Genomic DNA, 24,863 nt, shown 5'->3' with positions numbered 1-24,863 from the left:
CTTGTTTTGAGGATGGGAGTGATAAGTTCCAGACTCTAATGATGGACTGGAAATTGGAAGTCTGGAACATTACTTTTGGATCCCTGGATGCTGGCTGAATCAGTGGCAACCAAAAGAGATGACAAATGTAAAGCAGGCTCTGAATCAGATCTTGAGAGCCCAGGAATGAAGTCAGGAACTGGAGGGTATAAGAGCCAAGAGCAGAGAGCTATAGGTGAGCTGGGCAGGTAGACAGTCACTGTTGATAAGCATAGCATCCATGGCTGTGAATGGCTCTCTTGGAGCTCTCTGCGCATGCAGCCTGGCTGTGCTCTTACAGACAGGGCCTATGGCTGCCCCAAAGTTCAGGTACTTAGGTTATGTCCATTCAGAAATATCTTAAGCTTCCTTAGTACAACACTAAAATTTTATTTGCAATCACCAAATTAGAGAAAATCTAGATGATTAAGTTCAACTTGGATGAATAACTCCATGCTTTCATGTAAGACAATACTCAGACTGTCTCATTCAGATTAATTAATTTTGTGAAAATGTGACATTTTGCTCAGTAACTGAATTAGTAACATTTTGACTGGACTTTCTATGCAGTGGACACTGAGATAATTTGTTTGTTTTTTAAAAACAGAACTCATTCTAAAATTTTTAAATGTTGATGCTGGGTCTAGTGGAATAAAGAGACTAATAAACAGACAAATTCAATGCCACATGGTGATTGTTAGCTAACATTAATTTAGCATTAACAAGAACATGCCAGGCACTGTTCCAAGTATTTCCCATATATTAGTGACCTACCTTATGAGGTAGGTTATACTTTTAATTCCATTTTACAGGTAAGGAAACTGAGATACAAAGAGGTTAAGAATCTTGCCCCAAGTCATGAAACAAGCAAGCACATGAGCTAGGGTGACAATTTTGGCCATTATGCTGTGATAAAGGAAGCAATGGAAGGATTCAGTTGAGATACTTAATCTAGCATGGGAATGCCAAGGAGAGTTCATCTGTTGGAAAAATCACTTAATAAGCAATGAGATAGACTGAAGGGCAGAGGGGAGAAAGGATAGCTATGATTAAATCACAATCACACTTAAAGGCAGGAATATAAGTCAAGAGGTTTTTGTTACAGTCTAGAGGAGAGAGGATGGAAGCCTGAACAGTGAGTCTGGAGAGAAGGGAATGAATTGGAGAACATCTAGGTAGCAAAATCCATGACTGCTGATAGTTTGGATGGGACGAGCTAAAAGACAAAGTTAAGGATGATGTCTATGCTTCTGATTTGGTGGCCAGGGAGGTTTGTGGTACCCCCATTGTCAAGCCCTTTCCCATAGCTAAGTGAGGTATCCAGGACTGTGAACTCCCAAATCCTCTGCAGTATTTTGACATTTATTGTTACACTTTCTCTTCTTTTGAGTGATTTTGTCCATGCTTCCTCTAAGCTCTCATCACTCCTCTACTCTTAAGACAGTCTTTTAAGCATCCCCTCTCCCACTCTCTCTACCCACAGGCTTGTGGTGACTGTAGGAAGGCTAAAGGAGCTCTGTTGTAATTTCTATTTTTACTCACAGGTAATTTGAAAGTTGAGGTGTTCTCTGTCTCTTAGTAATGATGAATGTATGGGTCCTATATAATTTTATTTGTTCTCTCTGTAGATTTTACAGTTTGAGGAAGAAGGGAAGATTCAGACACAGATAACTGTCATTGTTCTTTGAACCTAAACATGGCCTCTTATCTTTTTATTTTTAATGAAAATAGTATCTCTAACAGAGATGGATATCTGTTTGTTAAAGCCCTGCAACCAGAATGCAGTGGGTAGTATTCTTAATTACATAAGAGAAATAAGAGGCACGTGGTAGTGGTTCAGCCTCATCAGCTCTCTTGTGTCTTTCCTATCTGGCTTGTAATTTGTATTTTTCACAAGCTGGTTCACTGATATCTCGCAAATGGCACCACTGATGATTTCTAGTCGTAGCTTAGTTTAATGTCATGTTCTCCGGTGATCATAAAGATATCTGACAACTTTTTATTTTGGGTATAAACATCAGTGGTGATGCTAGAACCTCCACTTCCCTCATTTTTCTCTTAGGGGCCTTTCTTTTTTGAGACCCTACATCTTGCAGTAACTGCTTGGACACTTGAGACAACAAGTACCTTTTCTCCTTTAATCTTCAGTGTTTTAACCTCTTTTATCCATTCTTTTGGGCAACAAATTTTTTACTTTGCTTTTTATTTGACCTTCAGTTTAGTAAGAAATTTATCTTGATTTAGAAAGAGAAAGGGAAGTAGAGAGGACGAATCAAAGAATAAGGGACTGGAAAGCATGGCCTTATGGGGCAAATCATGAGCTACTTCATAGCTGGAAGAACAGCAGAGCAAGGTCAATGGCTGTTCATACAGCCTGATTGAGGAATGCTCAGTAAGTTGAGTGGTTCTGCAGATGTCTACTTCAGGCTGAGTCCAAGTGGGGACTGGGGGTTCAGTGTTACCAGTCCTCTACCCTGGACTACCTGTGCTGAAGAAGTGAAACCCTCACAACTAGCGTAGAGCATCTACATGGATACTCAGGTTGGAAAGGCCTAGGAGTAGTCATCTCATTTCCGAGCAGTCCCAAGTCCTCCTCCCCAAGAATGGTCTATGGCCAGCCTGTTTGGATGTTTCTTTCTAGAGCATAAGAAGAGCTGGATTCATGCCTTGCCCTAACATTCATGTTGGATTCATTCTTGCCCGAAAACCAAGAACTGAAGTATTCTTCAGGGACTCTCTTCTGATCTTAAACTCTTGCTTTGAATTATTAACTTTCTGAATAATTATAAAATATTTGTTTATGCAAGATTCTCATTATTCATTCTCATTAGTTGATAGACTCCACCTCTTAGTGCTAAACCAAAATTGATTTTAGTGGCCTTTGACACATACTGACTTACAATGCCAAAGATGGATTAGATGTGTTGGCTCCACATAGCAACAAGTTTTTTTAAAAACCAACATTGATTTCTATTTGGTTTCCAAGATTAAATCATTCAAAAATTGTCAAAGCATGAGATTTCAATAATTCCACCTCTTCTCCAGGGAAACAGTTATGTTTATGAGCTGCAAGGAAAGCAACAGAGAATCTCTTTCCAAAATGGCTTTAATCCTTGGCCTTTGGTGCAGTGGAAGCTCTGAAACCACCTGCATGTGAGGAGAGAGACATCCAGACGTCTGGGCACTTTATCTCTTGGCCATATTGCTCAGGAAAATTCTTTATCTCATCCACTACTACATGCCACTATTAGGCTATAATTGACTAAGTTGTCTATGATGAAGATCCCAGAAGCTCCCAGGTTCAGAGTCATTTTACAGGTTCTTGGGAGAAGAAACTAAGGAATTCTTCTGGTAGAATTAAGAAGTGGGTATCTGGTACCTTGTGGAAAAAGCAACCCCCACAAAACCTAGAACAAGTAAGCTTTGTCACAGAAACTGGTGCTTCATACCTATCCATGCCAAGAATGGTCTCCTACAGTTTATAATATAGAACAATATACCTTAAGAGACCTAAGGCACCTAGAATTAACTGAGTCACAGACAAAGTCCTACCAAGATACTGAGGCATTATTCCTTCTTCAAAGGTTTTGGGCAAAATAAATAAGCTCAGAATTCTCTGTTGCTTCCCACACTAGTGTGTTTCCAAGTGTAGAGGCAATTTAATAGAATTAGAAATTTGCCAGACTTCAAAGGATGTGGAATTTGACAGCTCATCATTTTCACATAGTCTGTAAGGTTCCAAGGGATACTGGAGTCATGGGTACCATGCTTCCCTGGCTGATAAACAGATGAAACTGAGAACACCCCACACAAGTCCTGGCTTCTTGCCTATTCCCCCTGGAGAGAACCATTCTCTGACAACTGAAGTGCTGATGCGTCACTAAGTAAGTGCGCACATCTGTTATTTCCATGTTGAGCATACACAGAAAAGAACTATAAGAGAATGTGTTAAAAGGAAAATAATCCTTTGGGGGCCTCTTCAAATTTAAGCTGTCCCTGGAACATTAGTTTTTCCTATGTAAGATAAAATGTACCAAAAGTTAAACAAAACCTGTCAGATTGTCTGAAGGCAAAAATAAAAAAGCAGGAAAGATGAATATCAGATTCCCACTTTCCTACAACAGTATGAGTTTATACTTCTTAAACCTAGGTACTTAATCTTTTTTTGATCTCTCTTTTATGCATCATGCCTGGGGTCTTTGTGCCTCACCTGACATGAACTGAGTCTCTGTGGCATGTCTCATAGGAGATAAGATTTCCCCATGTTACAACTTGTAGTAGTCCTCTCTCTCAAATTCCAGTTAAATTCTGTGCATGCTATTTCCTCATCCCAAAGCCTTCAGTCTGTTGACGGTGGCGATGTGGTGCTCTCAGGTCTTAAACAGCAGATGAGACTGTTCCAGGATCTCTTTGGTTCCACTGCTGACAGGCAAAAGCCAGCATTTGCACAGGGCATTATATCTGCTAAAGGTTTTTGGAGTACACATTTTCTTTCCATCTTTCAATAAATCTATGAGTACATTAATATACATTTATTGAAAGTATATGCTCAAAATATTTTTGCTATGGTGTGATGATTTTTAAAATTTGGCAATAGTTCTAGCTATTATTTACTGACTGCTTACTGTGTTCCATGCACTATTCAATTGCTTTATTCGTATTACCTCACTTAATCCCCCCAACAACCCTATGAAGTAGGTACCATATTAAGGGACCATGCTATTCCCATGTTGCAGATGAGATCAGAGACATGAAGAGGATAATTGGATAATTTATCTGGAGACACAGAGTTTCTAAGTGGCAGGATCTGAACTCACACCAGTGGACCCCAGACCTATCCTCTTAACTACTCTTGTACACTGCCTCTGGCAGTTTCTGAACAGAGTGCGAGGAAGAACTAGACTTAGTGTTCTAAGAACAATGTGTGGAGCTCATTCTCCTTACTCCTCTGCTAACAGACATTCTCCATTCCCTTTGGGCACTCTCCCATCTTGAATTTCTTTCAGATGTTGGAGCCATAAAGATAATTTAGACATGGTTTCTGCCCTCAAGAAGCTACAGCCAATGCAGAAGATAAGATAATTACATAAATATCTATAATACAAGTAGAAACTGAGAAAGACAAACGAAATTTAAGTTATAGGAATTTGGGAGAGGCATTACTTTCAGAGGAAGGAATTAGGGAAAGCTTCATGGAGTAAGCGACATTTGAGGTGGCTTGAAGCTAAAGTTTATTCCCTCAAATCACCATATAATTTGGTAACAAATTTTATCATGAAGACGTGTTTGGAAATATTTGCTCTGGGCTGTGGCCTTGCCCCTGGCCTTTCAGTATGCCTAGTTTCCTGAGCAGGGAGGAAGGGAATGAAGGAGAGGCATCTTACCAGCAGGGGACGACTCAGGCTCTGCATAATTTGGTTTTGCTGGCAAGGCCCAGATTTCCCAGCTTACTGTGCCCAGGCCACAGTCACTCCCACTTGCTCTGATGCCTAGTGGGAACAAGGCTATCTTCAGTGGAGTGTAGCTCTACACCCTATGGGATATATGAGGTCCAAAACACTGTCATTATGAATTCATTGTGTAACTTACAATTGTGGAAGTTGTACTTCAGTCTTTGAAGTAGCCCAAAAGAGTCTTCCTTATTGAAAATGATTCTCAACAGCATATGATTTTTACGTAATTATCAGTAGGAACCCCACTCCCCAAAAAACTTTGTAGTAGAATTAATCAGAACTTAATGAAGCAAATATCAAGAGATGGTGTTATGAGTAAGTTTTTTTAAGGCTGGGAGCTGCTACCTGTTGAGGTGGTTTAAATCAGGATTTTGGCAAAAGCAAATTATTGTGACAATCAGTTATTACGTGAGTGAAATTCAGTCTCTTCTACATACCCAACTTAGGAATGTAGTCATTAAGTCCCCACACTGACTCAGCTCAGAAGATACAGAGATGAAATGATTTAACTCACTCGAGAGATTTGGAAGTTGTCTTCAAGATTGTTAAGCCACAGCAAAATTGGTTGATGTGTGAGATGGCAGCCAAACTTGATAATTGTTGCATTTTCTATCTTCATTATAAAAGAGTTGTATTTTGCAGAAGTTCACTCTAGCATTTTCCAAGAAAAGAAAATCAACAGCATTGATATATGTGTGATTCTGCAGCACTGTAGCCAGAAGAATATCTAATAATCTTATTAGTAGGGGAGAAATGGAATTTCATGAATGATTATGTTGAAACATGCCTTCAGACTTAAGTACTTAGTATGACTTACATATCTCTAAAGGAAAATACGAATTGTATGAGAGGAAAAGTTCTGACGTTTCTCAGATCTGCACTGATTTATGCCAAGCATAAAGCCTTGGATCAATCTTTGTGCCTCATATTTTCCATGGATAAGAATGCTACCATTAATGTATCTTAGACCTTGTACTCATTTTTATATGATATTCTTTAGTTTAAAACCTTTGAGAAAGCTCAACTTCAAAGAATATTAGAGCTTTAAAAAAGGCTTAAAGTGTAAATGATTTAAGCAGTCCAAGACATTAACAGATGCTACTGAAGAGGGTTTGCAGACATCAAGAACCCTGAAACTCCCTTTGAAGCTTATTTCATCTTTTAATAAATTATTCTTATTGTTTAAATATTCCTTCTTTCTTTAAGTTTTCTCTGGTTCCCTGAACTCTATAGATTCTCTAAGTAGAAAACAATATTATCCTACCCCTTGCAACATAAGAATTCCTATGTTATTAAAAGAGAATTCTTTATATGCTTGAAGACATTCATAAAGGACTGAGCAATCAACTAGTATTTACTGAGATCCTACTGTATTCTAAATATGACGCTTGTGAAAGGGGTATAAAAAGCTAGCAGAGTTCTAGACCATACCTCTGAGAAATGTACTGCATTCTCATCGAAAAACTTGTTGAATCTGCGAACTGAGATTCACGACCACCAATTCCAATCCTTTAAAACTAGATTCCCCACTGCACCACACTGGGTATGCCCTCCATGCCTGATTGTCTCCAATGACAAGGACCTTGACATCTAACAAGCTGCCCCTTCCAATTTTTGATATCACTTCACTGCTAGAGAAAACAGATCTCCATACAAAGTTAGCCACAAAACAGGAATGAGTCAAGTACTGTAAGTGCTGAATCAGTTGAAAAGGAAACTGTTGGTTGTTGTGGTCAGAAAAAGATGATGACGCAGGGTTAAAGAACCAAAATGTTTTAGTCTTCCTTAAAGTACAACAGAAATGTGCATCTTTATTGTTATTGGCTCATATGCAAATCCCAGTAACAGTTAACATTTATTGAGTGCTTACTATATGCCTAGTACTAAACAATATGCTATATTGCTTCTCAAATAACACTATAGAAAATTTTATAGCTAGTTAGAGAATCTATTATATATATATATATATATATATATATATATATAGAGAGAGAGAGAGAGAGAGAGAGAGAGAGAGAGAGAGAGAGAGAGAGAGAAAATATATATATACACACACCCCCACACACATTATTTCATATAATCTTCACAACCATCCTTTGATATGGGTGTTATCATTCCTATTTAACCCAAGGAGACAATGTAACTCAGAGAATTTCAGTAACCCAGTGGCAGAACCAGTTCTAAACTCACAATAGTGGATACCATAGTCCTATCTTATCTACTTATCTTACTTACTGTGTTAAATTGGCCCTCCTAGAAATTTTTCATCTTCTATTACTTTGCTAAAGAAAACAGTTGGTACTAATACCATGCTGTACTGATTACTGTAGCTCTGTAGTATTACTGGAAGTCTGGGAGGGTTATTCCTCCAGCTTCATTCTTCTTCTTCAGTATTGCTTTTGGCTTTTGTGATTTCATATAAATTTTAGGATTTTTTGTTCTAGTTCTGTAAAAAATGTCCTGGGTAATTTGACAGGGATTGCATTAATGGACATGGATCAATGGAACAGAATAGAGAGCCCAGAAATAAACTCACAGACTTTTGGTCCATTGACCTTTGACAAAGGAGGCAAGAATACACAATGGAGTAGTCTGTTCAGCAAATGGGTGTTAGGAAAACTGGACAGCTGCATGTAAATCAATGAAGTTAGAATACTCTCTCACACTACACACAATAATAAACTCAAAATGGCTTAAAAACTTAAACATAAGACAAGACACTATAAACCTTTTAGAAGAAAACATAGGCAAAACACTCCCTGACATAAATCTTAGCGATGTTCTCCTAGGCCAGTCTACCCAGGCAATAGAAATAAAAGCAAAAATAAACAAATGGGACCTCATTAAACTTATAAGCTTTTGCACAGCAAAACAAAAAGACAACCTACAGAATTGGAGAAAATATTTGCAAAAGTTGAGACTGATAAGGGCTTAATTTCCAGAGTATATAAACAGCTCATACAACTTAATAACAAACAAACAAACAAAAACCAAACCAATCCAAATATGGGCAGAAGACCTAAACAAGCAATTCTCCAATGAAGACATACATATAGCCAGTAGGCACATGAAAAAAATGCTCAATGTCGCTAATTATCAGAGAAATCCAAATCAAAACTACAGTGAGGTATCACCTCACACCAGTTAGAATGGCCATCATTCAGAAGTCTACAAACAATAAATGCTGAAGAGGGTATGGAGAAAGGGAACCCTCTTACACTGCTGGTGGGAATGTATTTTGGTGCAGCTGTTATGGAAAACAGTATGGAGATTCCTCAAAAGATTAACTATAGACTTACCATATGATCCAGCAATCCCACTCTTGGGCATATATCCAGGGGGAATCTTAATTCGAAAAGATACATGCACCTCAATGGTCATGGGAGCACCACTTACAATTGTCAAGACATGGAAACAACCTAAATGTCCATTAACAGTTGATTGGATAAAGAAGTTGTGATATATTTATACAATGGACTACTACTCAGCCATAAAAAAGCATAAAATAATATCATTTGCAGCAACATGGATGGACCTGGAGATTGTCATTCTAAGTGAAGTAAGCCAGAAAGAGAAAGAAAAATACCATATTATATCACTTATATGTAGAATCTAAAACAAGCCAAATGAACTTATTTATAAAACAGAAACAGACTCACATAGAAAACAAACTTATGATTACTGAGGGGGACGGGTAGGTTGGAAGGGATAAATTGGGAGTTCAAGATGTGCAGATACTAACTACCATAAATAAAATAGATAAACAACAAGTTTCTACTGTATAGCACAGGGAATGATATTCAGTATCTTGTAGTACCCTATAATGAAAAATAATATGAAAATGAATATATGTATGTATATATATGACTGAACTATTATGCTGTACACCAGAAACTGACACAACATTGTAAACTGACTATACTTCAATAAAAATAAACAAATAAATAAATTAATTAATTGATTAAAAATAAAAATAAATAAAGGAAGAAAACAGTTGGCTGACTAATGCTTTCTAGTCTTCCTTAGGGCTAAAACAAAAGGAAACTGGCATACTCAGTGGGAGGGAAGCGCACTAGTGATTTTATCTCTGGAGGCATCCTAACAGCCATGACTCATCTAACAGCCCAGGATTTTCCCTCAGTTCTGAGAGGAAAATGGCATGTAGTCTGATAGACATCCATTTTTACATATAAGTAAGGAATGCCTACTAGTAATCCACTAGGGTTATTAAAATCTAATATTTATAACTAAAAATGGTAAAACATTACATACAGAGGAGGTCTCTAATTTAGTACTCTAAGAATTTGAGCTACTTCACGATGAGGCAAAACCTCTAGAGTGACTGAGGTACTTTGCTTTCTAATTCTCATCTCCAGATTTCTTTCCCTCCACTCACTGGGCTGAATATAACTTTAATAATTAATAACATACGGGTAAAATTTCGTTAGTGCTAACTTCAGGAAAATCAGATTCTGTTAGCAGGATTTTGAATATTACTAAACTGTTAAGCTGATGTGTGAATATCTTCTGTTATTATGAAATTTTGGAGGTAATGGGCTTTCTTTTTTGCAACAAAATGTAACACATCCACATTTCAGGAACTTAAATGCATACTAAGTAAACTACTATAGGTAAGATGTACACAACATTTGAATAGAGACTAAGAAAAAAACCTTTGACTTTGGAATTTCTTGCAGCTATTCTGCAAAGGCTCACCGATCTTGGAACACTTGGATGTCTCTTATTGCCCTCAGCTGTCAGATGAGATTATTAAAGCACTGGCCATTTACTGCATTAGTCTCACATCTCTCAGCATTGCTGGCTGTCCAAAGGTATGTGCAAAAGTCAGAGCTCAGACATGTCAAATTGAAGCACCGCCAAGGAACCCAGGTAGGGTAGCAATCAGGGGTTGGACTCACTGTAGATCTTGTTTTCTTTGCCATGTCTGAGGTATTCATTAGATTTTTCCTCTTTCCCCAAATTGAGAATAGCTTTATGATTACATTTGTGTCATAGTAGAATTTACAAAAAGTTAAAAACAATTCTCATACAAATATAAAAATGCATCAAAGATTTAGTTAATTCATTGATGAAAGAACCAGCAAAATGGTAAAGCCAGTTTATAAAGCATTTGATCAAACTGAGTATTTATAAGAACTAAAGAAAGAATTTTGGAATATGATTGTTAGGTTAAATCCAAAACTGGTTGATGTTCTGCAGGGCAATAAAGCCATAACCTTGGAGTTACAGTTTCTACCAGACAGAAATAATTTATATCTCTCTTGGATGAAAATGTAAAAAATGGAGTTTGGGCTCTAATCAATAGTAAACAGTATGTCAAACAAAGGCGTAATTCCTTATAGAATTCCTCAGGTGGGCCTGTTAAAACATTGTTCCAGTAATACATTGAAAAAACACACAATCTATCTTTGTCGTATTTTTAAGTGTTTGATAAATTTTTAGGACATGTTTATTAAAAAAAGATCCTTAATGTAAAAATCTTTGGACTACGTATAAAAATAAGAAGAAAGTAAAAATCTGAAGTCATACCACCATCCAGACTTAACCACTGTCAGCACTTTATATTTATTCTAGAATTATTTTCTATGTACAGAGATTAGAAATAGTTATAAAGGCTAATGTTTTGTCTTGCTATCATACTTTCCAAAATACACTGTAACATACTTTCTTTTCTTGGTATACTATGATATACTTGCTATACTATGGACATATCTCCATGTCAAGAAATAGGGATTTCTGGTTCTGGATTAATATGGCAGACAAATATACACATACAATTTTGTTTCTTCTTGAAATACTACCAAAACTGCAGAAAAAGGGTGAGGGCCCATACTGATAGGGAAAACAGGAGAGGAAATAAGAGCAAGAAAATGTTAGAAACTTGAAAATAGATGGACTAATTTAGCAGACCAGAGACACCTTTGAATCCTAGGCCAACAACAGAGATAGCTGGGGGAAAAATGTATTTACACTGTAATCTTCAAACTTAGAAATACTGTGTACCTCTGGAACTGGGTTAAGAGGGTGGCTAATATAAAGAAGTTTGGGTTAAAAGTTCTTGAGAAGGAGACAGACCCCTAGATCTCCTCTGGGCAACTGCCCCTCCCCACTTTCAACAGAAGATCTGAGATAGACTTTCTAGAGCCAGAGTTATCAACCTTAGCATTATTGATCTTTTGGACAAGATCATTCTTTTTAGTGGGGGACTGTTCTGTGCACAGTGGGATATTTAACAGCATCCTTGCCCTCTGTCCCTTAGATGTCAGTAGACCTACCCTCCAGACACACCTCCAGTCCTAACAATAAAAGATGTTTCCAGATATTGCTAAATGTCCTGTCGGGGGCATGCAAAATTGCTCTACTAACTGCTCTACAGATAATAAAACAGGAGGGTCTGAGCTGGGAGACATCATTATGACTGAGAGCTTGGGTACAAAAGCGAAAATAGGAATTAAGTGACTAAATGCTGAATGCAGAGACACTCAGCACTTTTCCAACACAGGATTCAGAGTTTGGCTGCCAAATCTTTCCTTTCAGGCAGGAGATTGGGACCCTCTTTTCTGGGGATTCTGACTAGCCCAAGATGAAAGACTGAAAAATGCTGACATTTGGGGATTTCCCAACAAATAAGTCATCTAAGACCATTGACACTTAAAGTAGAGAAGGCCCACACCATGCACTCAGACCTTCCAGTCAGCTTTTAGCCCTCCACTATTAATCATGAGTAGATTGTCAAGGATGTAAGAGATGAGATACAAGGGAAAAGCCTCTAAAGTGGAAGAGAAAGATAAAACAAATTAACAGGAAAAACCTAGAAGCAAATACTTGGAGGGGAGAAAGCTAAAAAGTCTTCTAAAAAAGTCCTCAGAAACTGCAAGTTTATTAACAGCCTTGTTCACTTCTGTTGTGCACACTGATGGGCTTCTCTTTATTAAAGCATCACCTGCATGCTGAAGATGCCCTGCCTTCTAGTTAGTCTAAAAATCCAGCTTCTGAGTTGTTTAGTTTGGGTGGTGAGTGGATTAAGCGAGTGATGTTAGAACCTCTTGATTCCTCCATCGTTAATTGTACTGCAATGAGGAGGAGGCAGTGGTGGGAAAGACAGGGTAAATCATAACAAAATTAATCTAGAAATTTCACAGCAAAATTCTTTTTGTTCAGTAGTGTACTTGTTTAGAACTAGGAAAACCAGATGTCTTTCTGGTTAACACCACCTGGTTCCAGAAGTGAGCTGGGTCAAGGAACTCAGGACACTAGCAGCACTGACCACGAACCCTCCTTGAGCAGTCACAGCTCACAGGGTTCTTGCTTTCATCGCACACAGACACGTGGACACACGGGCAACACATGGCTCACTGGGAACTGCCCTGGCTGTAAAGCAGGCACAGATGGAGACTGGACCTTTAGGTCTCTACTACTACAGGAGAAAAGTAGGAGAATGAGAAGTGGAAAGGCTCTAATGAGAACAAAAATTGAGGCAGAGGATGTTTTTGTTTGTTCTGTTTTGGTCTGCTTTTTGAAAGTAAGGAGACACTGAGAGAATTCCTTCTATAAATTTGCAGTGGATACTGTCTTGCAGCCTAGAAACTGAGGGTATTACACAAGATATTATTAAATGAATCATTCTACATCAAAGATCGAGGCTGAGAAAAAGGAAGGGGAGTAGATTATTTCAGAACCTCAATGTAAGGGAGAAGAAGGGTGTAGCTTTATCATCTATGCAGGTTAAATAAGTATCCTATTCAGATGATGCAGTGACCATAATTTGGGCCAATCTGAACTCCTCACTGCCTCAGAAATCATAAGGCTGTGGTCCAGGCTAATATATTCTAGCTCCATTGCTTTTGATGACCATAAAACACATTAGTGTCTGGCTCATCATTCTAGGCTAGGTTTCTCAAAAGCTCATGGGTCAATTTTGAATGGTCATCTTATCCATCTCCTGGAAGACCAGCCTCTCCTTGCGACTAGCTCATCTCCAAGGTCAGTGAGTAGTACTATGACCTCATCCTAGCCAGCACTACAATGAGTCAATTTCAAGTAACACAATTTCTGCTAAATAGGACTGAGATCAAGACTTTGTATCAGGGAGTTAAGAGCGTGGCCAGTCACCTCCACCTCTGGTTTCCAGCCTCTGTAAATCCCAACAACGTCATCTCAGTCACTGAACATTTGAAATTCTCATCTATAGGAAACACTGGGCTCCTTTTCAGTTCCTCTAGTATCAGTAAAACCTAGCACTCTGAGCTCTGCTTGTCCTGGAGTTTTCCATCATCTCACTGTCTTTTCTTTTCTCTATAATTCTGAGGGTTTTCCCCTGACAATGACATCAGATCCTCAGAGAGCCACACAGCATGGCAGGAATGTCCGAAGGTATTTTTGCGTGAATCAGTTGTAATGTTAAACCTTGGTCCTAAGCATGTTCTGGAAACAGGGCATGCTTAGACAATGACAACATCTATTTTTCCAAACATAAAAAGTATACATTTCAAGTTGAAGGGTTTTTCTGCATAATTCTCTCAACTTTATGTTAAAAACAAGACCTAAGCCTCATTGCATGTATTTTACAATGTTCAAACATTTAAAATAAGAAATTAAATCCAGTTGGAAATAAATTCCTTTGGAGAGAGTAATCTATTTGATTCTGCAGCAAGTCTCAGCTCAGCTATAAATTCAAAAGCTAAACCCTGAGTAAGTGAAATAATCTAAGAAATGGAGTTGAATTACTTCTGCAGAACATCTGGGCAAACTCTCAAGATGTTGGAACCTTTAGCCGAAATTCTCAGAGTGAGATTCATGTAGTCTCTGTGGCTTCTGCTCTTCTTTCCCCTGCTGCCTACAAACATCTGTCTCACCTACTTGTCTCCTTCCAGAACATAGTACTCCCTACACAAACCATCCAAGATGTCCAGATCCCTTCTCATAGCAATCTGATCCTGTCTGCAGGTGAACTTCAGTTGATATATATATATATACACACACATACATACATACATACACACATATAATAGCTTTGTAACATATGATGCCATTAAACCTATGTTTCCAAATTGATGCTGCCTTAGAGTCAATTTCAAGTTTTAAAGCCAAATCCTATTACTGCAGCATTTCATAAGTTGCTCATATCGGTATGACAGATATTGCTAAGGAAATTTTGATGAGGTTTCCCATCCAAACCAGATAACTCTAAAATGAAAATAACAGCAATATCACAAATTATATTGGTGCCCCTTGAAATAGACATTTTACTGTTCTGGAAATAGGGTTAAATCGCTAATTTATTGGCCCATCATGTGACAGGCTAGTTAAAGAGAATTTGCAAGGGTTCTGATTCTATTTGTTATGGACTGAGCGTTTGTGTCCCCCTCAATCCCCCAAATCCACAAACCCTCATCCCTGATGTGACAGTATTAGAAGGTGAGGCTTTTGGGAAGTAATTAGGTTTAGACTGAGGTCATGAGGATACAGCCCCATGATGGAATTAGTGTCCTAAAAAGAGAGCTCCCTGTCTGCCATGTGAGGATACAGCAAGAAGGTAGTCAGTCATCTGCTAACCAGGAATAGGGCCCTTACCACTGAACTTGTGGGCAACTTGATCTCAGCCTCTAGTCTATGGTATTTTGTTATAGCAGCCCAAACTGACCAATATACTATTCTTCCCTGGGATGGAGTTTGTCAGAATAATCAGTCGTTACTTTGGTTGTGTGTTCAGATTACTGACACAGGGATGGAGATGTTATCGGCAAAATGCCATTACCTGCACATTTTGGATGTTTCTGGTTGTATCCTGCTTACTGATCAAATGCTTGAGGATCTTAAGATGGGATGCAAACAACTCCGGATCCTAAAGATGCAATACTGCAGACTTATTTCCATGTAAGTATGTACCTGAGTATGAAAAGCTTTGAGAACTATGCTCTGAGAAAACTGAATATGTCACTATGGCATTCATAATACATAGTGGCTTTCAGAGTTAGGGAGTTTCACTTTATTTTTTTGCCTAATTGAAGCCAACATCTTGAGCTAAACCAAGGGAAGCTCCTTCTAAAATGGTCTTTGTGGTTTCGTATCCCTTTCCCAGGAGCCCTTCTTCTTTTAGCCTGTCCCCTTCCTTGACCATGCAAATGTCCAAGGTCAAAGCCAGACGCAGAGCAAATGCTCTGCTCCTCGTAGAATAATCACTAGCTTTTCTTTTACTCCTCTCTTAAAATATTTCCATTCAGTTAATCTCCCCTTGGGGTTAAGAAAATAATCAGACTAAACTAGTTCACAACTAAGTATAAATTACTAACAGTTATCCTAAGAGCCTTGTCTCTCCCAAAGCTATTTGTCAGATAGTGTTATTTAACTAAGATCTAGAGCTCAGAGTAAGGGATTCTGAGTTGACTGCTATAGTCCAAATGCCTGTTTCCTCAATTTACAAAATGTTTCCAAAGAAATAACAGCTGGGTAAATAAGCAATTTGTAAAGGTAGAAGGTATCAGGTGTCCACCCTGTGAGTGTTTAAATAGAAAGCAGTTATCTGTTCCACTGTTCATTTTTTCCCCTATTGACTAAAAGTAAAAAGTATTTTAACTGACCTGATGAAGTAACTCGTGGAGTGTTCAAAATGAGAATTCTTGACCAATCCCTGAAGGTCAGGTTCTTTTCTGCAGGTTGGAAAAATGAATACTAAGAATTAATATTTTAAAGTACAAATTGCATAATGTGTTATAAGCATATAGATTTCACAGAGGAACTTTCTTAATTAAGCAGCCTTAGCATGGGCTGAACTATGAGGTCTGGTCACTTGAGGCCAGGGGACAAAAATGGTTTCTGACCTGAGGTTGTGTGTGCTAAAATGAAATGGGAAACAAAATAAAAACAAAAACTACTGCTTGTAAAATAGGAACCCCCACTGGGCCCAGGCTTGCCAGGGAGAGAGCAGCCAACTGAAGCTGTCAGAAAAAGGTAGGGGCAGGTTCTTGAAAATTTCTTAAGAGGAGTGGAGACTCAACCCTTCCTGATAGGTCTGGAGATGACAGACATGGATGTTATTAACTCCATTTAAAGTGTATACCATGAAAATAAGTCTTAGGAGTCCCTGCTGACCTTGTCATATCATTAAATAGCCAACTCGGGGCAAGATGACAGTGAATGAATAATATATTACATAAAGGAGTTTAGCTTCTAATCTTTTGATTATATTTTGCCAATCACTATCTTAGGGAGGTAATATTATTGAACTTCCAAAAAGTAGGATTTTAAGTAGAATGAATGAAGACTTTCTAGCAAGGGCCTCTCTGAACCTAAACATGATGAATTTAATCATGGTATATGGAATGTTAAAATGGGATTAATATGGTGTTTTGTCAAGAAGACCCTAGATATCTAGTAATTTCCAAATATTGCTTTGACTAGTCACTCCTCTTGCAAGGTCTCTAAGTAAAAAGTATGCAAAGAAAATAAAAGGCAAAGTAAGATTTTACTACTAGCTGGGGTTGGCCCCCAAAACCCAACACAAAACTTTAGTTAACTATGAATCTATGGAAAATTCCTTTACCTAAGCCAGGACAGGCAAAAGGCCTATTTTATTTTCTACCACTAAGCCTAGCTGTCCCTATCAGCAAGAAGCAGACAGAGACTTGGCCCTAATGCTTAGAGGGGAGCTGGCCTGTCTGCTCATCTTATTGTCTAAAGAGGCCAAACCACTTTAGTCTCCCTTTATAGCTCCACTCCCACTAATACCTAGCAAGACAGAATTCTCTGATTCTATCCTTGTTTGTTTTTTTTAACATTCTTTTATTGAGTTATAGTCATTTTACAATGTTGTGTCAAATTCCAGTGCAGAGCACAATTTTTCAGTTATACATGAACATACATATATTCATTGTCACATTTTTTTTCGCTGATTCTAACCTTGTTTAGCAATGGAGTAGGGATGTCTCCACAGAAGGAAGGATTGGAGAATCCCAGTGTTCAGACTAGTAAGGCTCCAGGAGCATCTGTCTTGATGTCCAGCTTCTAGGAGAGGATGCTGTTTGTCAGCCAAGGAGCTCCCAAGATACCGGGGTTTCGAAACTTTGGTTAGAGAAGTGGTAGGGCCTGGCCACATTCAGCTGCTTGGGGTCAGCTTTAGAAACTGTAAGGCAGCTTCCTTCTACACTTAGACCCTTGGAATCCTTGGGTGGAACTCGAAGTGCTGCACAGAGTGCGTGAACCCTTCTAGACACAAGCTCATGGTGATGTCTAATCCCTTACCATGTTCACTCTAAGAAAGCACATTTGTTTGATCTTGCCAGGGCCAATGTGGCTCCCTCAACAGCAAGAGCTTTGTTTTGTCTGAGAGAAATGTAACATTTGGTAATTAGGATAGAGGAGATTTTTCTTGGGAAGAGGTTCAATGACTTTAAATCACAAGGCAATGTACTCCCACACATTTGATCCCATTTGAACATACAAATGTATAATGCAGCCTTTAAAATCTGGTTACAGCCCTCAGAAGAAACTGTTCTGTATATACAAATCCCCCCATACTCAACGGAATCTGAAAATACTGCACCAGCTTTACAAATCAACGAGGTCTGTTCAGCCCACCCTTTCTGAACCAGGGGAGTAGCAAACTTTTGATCAATGAGCAAATTGGATGTAGCTCTTTTGCAGGGGAGCTTCCAGCATGAGATATGCTGCCATTCTACAACCCCAGAGCCTGAAGGGATCCCAGGAAGTGATTTCAAAAGCCTTATGTGGAGACATAATAAAGGCTCTTTTAATTAAGAGAAATAAGTAATAGCTGCAATTATAAACATGACAAGAAAATCTAGCTGTCTATATTTGAAGCAGTTGTAATTTAGCCAGCATTTCAACGTATGGACCTCTATGGGGAAAGCAAGGAAGGCAGTAAAGAGGAAGAAAAGCAAGCACAGTGGAAGAGAGGGAGAAAGACCCGAACAACGGTGTCCACAGCCCAGGAGGGTCTGAACAACAAAGAGGTGGAAAAGCTGTTAAGTCTATAATTAGCAAAGAGTAAAGGAACTTTCTGACATTTTTGTGTCTGGGGTCCAAAACTTTAAACTTTAGAGAGACGAGCAGAGAAAGTCTAAGTGGTCTTAGAGCCTCAAACAGCAGTATGGAGATTTCTTGAAGAGTTTATTTAGCAGTTCCTGGCAACATAAATTACTACCTAGGTACTCAAAGAAATCTGTGCTGCTAGGAAATAAAACTCATAGCTGTTTCTAGCTCATGGAACGGTCTTTGTGGAAAAGCCTCTGTAATCTGGAACTATTGACTTGTACTATTGATATGAACAAATAATATTACTTAACAATTATTATTTGCCATGTACTGTGCTAAATCCTATTTTATGTTTATTATCTCATCTAATCCTCACAAATACCCTATTACCATAAAAATGAATCAGGAAACTGGCTTAGACAGGTTAGATAACATGCCGGAAGTCATACAAATAAAAGGCAGAGCCATACTCTGTACCTAGGTCTTAATCAGTGCTATGCTGCTCTTTTGTCTTTAGTGATTCTTAACCTTTTTTAAAGCTTTAATATTCAAGGGATTTGATCAATAAGGGGAGACAAGTGCTGTGTTTGCTCAATTTACTTGCTAATGCATAAAAAAGAGGCTACTGATTACAAGCTGTCTTTGATGTAGGCTCCAAATTCCCCCTTCTTTTAGCTTACTCAAGAAACTAGAAGGAAATGTGAGGGCAAGTAGTTATTACAGGGGTAACTTTGAATCTCTTTTAATTTATAAAACGCAAAAATCACTTACAAACTTCAAAACATCATTATTATTAACCATCTAATGAGATACTTTACAACTGTTTGTGGCATATCATGTTTGAAAATCATTGTTCTATACCAATCCAAAAAATCTCTCTCACCAGGTTAAATGTGTGATGATGACTAACCATTGCGGTAGACTGCTTCAATTCCCAAATCATCTCCTACAATGTCTTGGAGCCACAGAGGCTAAGCTAGAGTAGAAGGTAGTCAAAGGATTCCATATGCACTCAAAGAAACTTAGAACACATAGTGATTCCTTAGGTATTTTCTTTTAAATATATCCTAGCTCTCATACATACTAGAGCACTAAGCTATTAAAGAGAGAAAGAGAGACTTACAGAGACACACAGAAAGACATGTCTCTGGCAGGAGCAATTGCTGCATTTTCAAGTTTCCTGATACTTTTTAAAAGTACATAGGTGCAAAAAACACACAGCTACACCGATGCTGTGAAAAAGAACTCACAGAAACTCGCTGGCAGTTACCATGCTGGTCTGTTCTCTTGGGTAGGTCCTGAGTCCTAGGAGACAGTCCATGTGAAGATGTCAAAGGTCCTAGTAAGGTGGTGAAGGCAGCTAGTTCATGGGCTAAGGATTTTCTAAAGGGTGGAGAGGAAGTAGACTAGGGAATAATCTATACTAGCATTCAAATTCTAAAAATAATAATATCAGATTTGTCCTAAAGATTCCCATTTTCAGTTTTTCCCCAGGACCACCACTGCCATGAAAGTGCACAGGATTAATATAGGCCTTAGAGATTATCTAGACCTGAGGAAGCCTTATCCTCCTGGCATGTAAGCCTGGGAGGAGGGGCCCAAGACTTGATCCTGCACTCCCTGGCAGTCTGTAAGCATCACCCCAATGGTCAGGGGGCCCTCTGATGCTCAGCTTCACTGAAGCTGACTGTGGGCAGAGTGGCGAGCAGTACTTACCACTAAGAGCTAAAGTAAGGGTGGTATGGAATCAAGAAATAAACAGATCTAAGAAATGCATGTACCCCTGTGTACTTCACCCACAGCTGGGGCTCAGTATGCAGCTGTTTTTTTAAAAAAATATGCAGCTCACTTTGATTCTGTCACATCATACTGCATTTAATGAGTAGTCTCCCTGTTCATTCCCTATTTTTCTTGTCTGTACTGAGTCAAAAGCCCCACCTTTTTTTTTTGTTGTTTTCTCAAACTCCCATTATTTGCTAACTGTTTTTATATCAAAATTACTATCTAACTTACTGGGGCTTGTAAATGACTGAAGAACTGTATGACCCAATATTTACACATTCCCAAACTTGACATTAAGAGTACTTATCCTCTTATCAGTTATCTGAAACTCTCAAAAACTGTTGCACTTCTGAGGCCAAAGATTATGTATAATTTGGTCAACTACTTACAAATCTTTTTCTCCCGAAACATGTCCCTTTCCTACAGGTCAAGACCACTGCTGCCTCTAACTGCAGTAGTCTTGTTATCATCAGTGGCATTAAATCATTACCAACAAGTGTGAAATATAGTATGTGTGTCCAGAGCTTTACTGTTAGGATATTGGAAATAGCAACCTGAGAATGCCTCTTCTATATCAAAAACAAAACAAAACGAAACAACAAAACACAACCAAAAAAACCAGCAGCAGCAGCAGAAAGTAAGAGAGCTAAAGGACTTTTTGGTGTCAGCTACTGAAATCTCTTGCTTTGGCTGTTATGGTTGGATTTCAGGGAGATACAAAGAAATGTAATATACCCTTAAAACCTTAAAGAAAAGGAAAATAATGAGGTCTAAAATTATAAACAATTAATACCATGAAGTTACGTATTGGAAAGAAATTAATTCTATGATCAATCTCCTACAGAAGTTCAGAGGAGGAAAGAATTAGATTGGTGTCCTGAAAGCTGGGCAACATTTAGACAGGCAGAGATAGAGTGAAGGGTAGGTTAACAATGCAGCTCAGTTGCCCAAGAGAGTGTTTTACCCATTTGAAACTGACAGTGCCAATGTTTTATGCTGCAGATTCTCCCAGCATTTGGTATTATGTTGTGGTAGGCTCTCAAGGTTAAAAAAAAAAAATCTACCAGGAAACACCTTCAAAAACATGGCAATCTCAACTACATACAATTGCAAAGGGAGAAAAATATTCAGGAGAAGAAAACAGGGAAAGTTAAAGATATAACACTATTATTTTTGCATAATAATGTCCTATTTACAGGCTGTATAAAGATTACATAAGTTTAAAACAAAGGATTACACTTAAAAAAAAAAAGATTAAAAAATCAGCAGAATGCAAAACTTTACCTTTGACTATAAACTTATCATTTTCAAATTTGAGAATAAGTATTTCTCTAAAGAGAAGACATCTGCTTGCCAAATTTCAATCCACAGGGATTGGTGGATCAGAACTAGAATTTAGTATAACAATTGCTTTTACTTAAATTGTTCTTTAAACTTGCGTAAGTTTTGTGTGAGTGCAAATATATTAGCCAAAAAGCAAGGTGGTAAGAGATAGAATTAACAGTGCTTTGGTTGTCTCTCTGTTGAGTTTGGTTACAGTTATTTTAATACACCTACGATTTGCCTCAAGTGAAACAGTATTTTGAACAACTGATGTAACTTAGCCTTTTCCAATTTCTTTGCCCTACTAGATCTCATAAAGCTATTGGGCACAAGTTTAAGTCAAAGCACATGGCAATACCAGCCTCCATATCAATGACTCAGTTTTCAAAATTTTGCAGTCAATAACTCAATGTTATATCTAGCAATAGTAGGCAAAGTAGCCCCATCATGGGCAAACATTATTACTCATTTCTGATCCTACAGGAGTTGCCAATTACTCATTCCCTTTTAGTACTGGTCTTAAGATTCAAACCAACTTCCTAGGAAAATCCTCCTATCCTGGAAATGGCATTATTTTCAAGTTACATGTATTTTTTTTCCTGATGCTGCAATATTGTGATTTATAAGACATATACTTTTGGTCATTCAGATTTCTCATATATATCTGGTCTTCTTCCATGGTTCCTAGTTTATAGTTCTCAAAACTCTTGGAATTTCCTGAGTGATAAGAACAATTGAAGAATCTTTTATCATAACATATGGTCTCTTACCTTCAGTTCCTGAAAGTGATTCAGAGCCATAAGGTGAAATGGGAGTCTTGTTATTTGTAACAAGCCCCTTTCTAACACAACTGAGTTTATGTTAAGGAGGTGACTTTTGGAAAGCACCTAAGGATGGGGGCTGGTTGCCAAGGGAATCAACCATGAATAGTGGAGTGGAAATTTTTCAGTCCCAGCCCCTGATTTCTGGGGCGAAGAGGGAGCTGAAGGTTCAATCAGTCACCAATGGCCAATGATTTAATCAACGGTGCCTATGTAATGAAGTCTCCATAAAAACCCAAAAGTATAGGACTGAAGATCTTCCAGGTTGGTGAACACGCAGCGATTTGAGGCAAGTGGTATGCCTGGAGAGAGCATAGAAGCTCAGCGTCCTTTTCCATACCTTGCCCTATATGCATCTTTGACATCTGGTTGTTCTTGAGTTATATCGTTTTATAATAAACCAGTGATTCAGTAAGTAAAATGTTTCTTAGTTCTGTGAGCACCTCTAGCTGGTAGGTCAGAAGCCCAGGTGACAACCTGGACTTGCAATTGGTATCTGAAGTGGAGGGTGGTCTTGTGGGACTGAGCTCTTAATCTGTGGAATCTGATGCTGTCTCCAGGGAGATGGTGTCAGAATTGAGTTGAATTGTAGGCCAGCCAGCTGGTGTCTGAGAGTGGCTTGGTAGTGTGGGGAACCCCACCCCCAACACACTCATGTTGGAACTGGAGTCCAAAACAATTTCTTTAGATGCTTTTTTGCTTCTTCCTTCTAAGTAAGACAGTAACAGTATTTTTAATCATTGTGATCATGGACACCTTTGAGAATTTGATGAAAGTCACAAACCCTCTTCTCAAAAAAAGGCACAGTAGATACAAAACTGCGCGAATTTTCAGGAAATTCATGGCCTCCCTGAAGTTCACCCATGTATCCAGCAGGGATCTGTGGACTCTGGGTTAAGAGCTCCTGCTCTGGTACGTGGCCAGCCTTCACAGGTTAGGACACTCCCTCATCAAAGAAACTGGAAATATCAGGTAGAGGGCTCACTTAAGAGTGCCCTCAGTGTTCCCACACCATGGCCATGCATAGTGTCCTTACTCATTTACTGTATCTATTAATCTCTGAATTGGCTGAACCAGAGAACTACTAAGCCAATAAAGCTTTGGGATCCTGATTATTAGCACAATTACCCACATCCTCCCCCTCAGGAAGGTAAGAGAGATGTGAAGTGTATTCAAGTTATGACAGTAAGTTCTTTAACTCCACATATGATCTAGTTTGAAAATTCTGCACTAGTGATTACTTCTGCAACTAGCTAATGCTAATGACTGTTATTACAGGAAAGCAGCTAAGAAAATGTCATCTATTGTTCAGCATCAGGAACACAGCTCTGCTGACCCTCCACTTTGGTTTGGCTATGACTGGGAAGGCAAGCCTCTTACAGAGCAACAAGATACAACACCATTTAAAGATTTAGAATTGACCATGAAAGAGTCAACATACAGTAGTGAAGAGCAAGTAGTATGACCTTCAGCCTCAAGGAAGAAGAACAAAAAAATCTAGAACTTGGCAACTTCATTTGATGCAAGTATTTTTACTAGCTGGATCTTGACAGTGTAAACAAGCAGCAAATCATCTCCAGATTCTCATTCCAGCTACAAATGTTTCTAAATACTTCTATCAGTTCTTCTAATAATCATGATTAAAAAAGGCTAAATCAAATACTGCTACTATGTAAAATTTCCACTTAAATTTACCTTAGTCAAATCAATAGTTTTGATGAGATTATCAAGTCTAAGGTTACAGTTGTAGGAAACAATCCTGAGAGAGGTGACATTTTTAACAAGGAATTTTTAATCTTCTCTTTAGAAAAGAAAGCATATGGCCATATAAGTCACAGTAAAGAGTTTGAGTCAGGGCAATGGCTTCAAGGATCTGTATCTATTATAAAAGATACAGACATACATTTTTAAAAGAAATGAGGCTTTCGAGTGATTTCCAGACATTTAATGAGAGAGAACTAAATGCCAGTTAACCCTGTACTCATCTCAACATTTGACTTAACAGTCAGGGGCAAATTAAATAGAAACAGAAACTATCTGTGAATAGAAAGGGTATCAATGCAACGTCTCAGAAAGATTGTCTTTTAATCAAATTTGCACTATGGAGGAATTTTAAAACCATGCTATACCAAAAAAGACGCTCTTTCAATTTTATGCTAGGAGATATGCATTATTAATTGCATATCTACATATTAACTTTTAATAAGATTTCATCTATGAACTTTTATAATTCTGGTAAAAGATAGTAGCTCTATTTAGATTTTAACAGGATTCAAATGATCACATGCCACTGCATCATTATTTGATACTATGTAACACTGATGTTGATAGGGCCCAGGAGAGGAAAATTTCTGCTGTGACTGCCATAAACAAGCTGTGTTGATAATACTAGATCAGTCTTTTAACCTATTTCCTTCATTACTTATCTCTTAAGTGGAGTTACTGTTTTTTG

General features: G+C 38.2%; 1 protein-coding gene across 2 annotated transcripts in view; it reads left to right on the top strand.

Annotated features, from left to right (window-relative positions):
- FBXL13 (F-box and leucine rich repeat protein 13) overlaps positions 1–24,863 on the top strand; it is a 167,868-nt gene extending 143,005 nt beyond the window's left edge. For both annotated transcript variants that reach the window (XM_014556098.2, XM_032484161.1), the window contains 3 exons: positions 10,169–10,303; positions 15,205–15,368; positions 23,690–24,863. In XM_014556098.2, coding sequence (XP_014411584.2) covers positions 10,169–10,303; positions 15,205–15,368; positions 23,690–23,876 — 486 coding nt within the window. In that variant the 3' untranslated portion in view covers positions 23,877–24,863. The remainder of the gene's footprint in view (positions 1–10,168; positions 10,304–15,204; positions 15,369–23,689) is intronic.

This window comes from Camelus ferus, chromosome 7 (assembly GCF_009834535.1).
Source record: "Camelus ferus isolate YT-003-E chromosome 7, BCGSAC_Cfer_1.0, whole genome shotgun sequence".
Lineage (NCBI taxonomy): Eukaryota > Metazoa > Chordata > Mammalia > Artiodactyla > Camelidae > Camelus > Camelus ferus.
This window is presented reverse-complemented; position numbering and strand designations above follow the sequence as displayed.